Source organism: Austrofundulus limnaeus, unplaced genomic scaffold (assembly GCF_001266775.1).
Source record: "Austrofundulus limnaeus strain Quisiro unplaced genomic scaffold, Austrofundulus_limnaeus-1.0 Scaffold281, whole genome shotgun sequence".
NCBI classification, from domain to species: domain Eukaryota; kingdom Metazoa; phylum Chordata; class Actinopteri; order Cyprinodontiformes; family Rivulidae; genus Austrofundulus; species Austrofundulus limnaeus.
Window position 1 is genome coordinate 75,279 of NW_013952683.1, and position 1,801 is coordinate 77,079.

Genomic DNA, 1,801 nt, shown 5'->3' on the forward strand with positions numbered 1-1,801 from the left:
CAGCTTTTCTGGCATAGATATGATTAGATTATATAAACTGTAAAATATTAATAATAATTGGATTAATATTATTATTAATAGTTTTAATGATTTTTACATTGTCAGTTCTTTTTTTCTGCTCAGTCACCAACATTTACAGTAATGGGAAATCCAGTCTTGCCCGTTTAGCATTAGCCGTTAGCTTCACCAGCCGATAACACGGTCACGTGGTCTTTGCGCACTCGTCTCCTCCAGAACCTCCTTGTGGTGGACGCGCATCTAGGGGCGTCTATTAGCAGCCGAGCAGCGCGTCTGGCGGCATTGGAGCAGCACGTTTCGAAGCGTTTGACTTTTTAACCAGACGGGCGAGGATTATTAGTGAATAATCCGGCTTGCCGCAGTGAGGCACGTTCCAAGCGGCCGACGGACGACTTGGAAAATCTGAATTTTGGCTGCTCGCCACGTCGCATCAACCAATCAGAGAGACTCTGTTCAGTCGCGTACTGATGACGAGGCGGATATCCACGAAAAGCCCGCGAAGTCAGATCACAACAACAACAAACAAAATGGAGGACAAGCTGATCGTCGCTGTTTGTAAAAACCCAATCCTTTATGATTCGAGTGTCTGCCCGAACAAGAACAAGCAAAGGGAACTTGCCTGGAGGAGGGTCAGCGAGGAAGTCGGCGTGTCAGGTAAGTTTTGCGAAACTTGTGATACCGTGAATTGATCGTACCGAAGGCATATTGAAGTACAGCCCCAACGTGCGATGTGTTTGTTCAGTGGACGCTTGTCGGAGAAGGTGGAAGACACTGCGCGACTCATATGCGAAGGAGATGAAAAAAATAAGGGAAAGACGGAGTGGTTCGGCAGCTTCGACCAAGCAAGAGTGGAAGTACATGGCGGTGTTGTCGTTCCTCCAGCCGTTCTACGCACCGAGGGAGACGACGAGCAACACGCCAGCCAGAGTCGAGGAGGAGCTGGTCGACGGGCAGGCCGCAGTGGAGGCCGACGAGCAGGCCACACAGGATGAAGAAGAAAGCTCTATCACGGGGGCCAGAGGTCTGTTCATGTACACAGTGTGCTGCGTTACTAACAAATTAATTAATTAATTGTTGTGGTTAGTTTGATTGACTGTTTTAATCATTTTCATTACAGAATCAGTTGAATCTTTAGCTGACCCTGAAGAGTCCCAGCCTGTATCCAGTCCTACGTCCTCCATCTTGCCATGTTCTTCAGCTTCATCGGTGCGGAGTACTCCAACGAGCACAACACCAGCTGGTGTGTATTGGTTATAGGTTTATTTATTTGTCTTGTGTATCTATTCTACATACTGATGTATCTGAATGACTAGGTGTGTATGTTTCATTATATATGAACACGTATGCACACAAGTTGGTTTTTATTATGTACGTGTGTGTACTGTGATGTTTCGGTACATATATTTGTAAGTATATACGTATGTATGTATGAACATGTAGTATGTACATGTAGATGTCCTTGACATATGTACAGAAGCAAATGTGGACACATACAGCGGGTAAAATAAGTATTGAACACGTCACCATTTTTCYCAGTAAATATATTACTAGAGGGGCTAATGACATGAAATTTTCACCAGATGTCGGTAACAACCCAAGTGATCCATACATACAAAGAAATCAAACCATAAATGTCCAGAAATGAAGTTATTTGTAATAATGTGGAATGGCACAGGGAAAAAGTATTGAACACTGTGGTCGTAAAAGCAGAAACACGTTGGAATAATACGAGAAAAGTCTGCATATATGATAATCAAAATATGATTTAATTGTGAGCAACAAA

At 43.7% G+C, this 1,801-nt stretch overlaps 1 protein-coding gene across 2 annotated transcripts in view; it reads left to right on the top strand.

Moving 5' to 3' along the window:
- Positions 1-311: 311 nt before the first annotated feature.
- The window catches only part of znf414 (zinc finger protein 414), a 7,890-nt gene continuing 6,400 nt past the window's right edge, over positions 312-1,801 (top strand). Inside the window, exons 1-3 of one of the 2 annotated variants that reach the window (XM_014021189.1) lie at positions 312-672; positions 761-1,039; positions 1,136-1,258. In XM_014021189.1, the coding sequence (XP_013876643.1) occupies positions 486-672; positions 761-1,039; positions 1,136-1,258 (589 nt within the window). In that variant the 5' untranslated portion in view covers positions 312-485. The remainder of the gene's footprint in view (positions 673-760; positions 1,040-1,135; positions 1,259-1,801) is intronic. The other variant, XM_014021188.1, reaches the window with a different exon arrangement.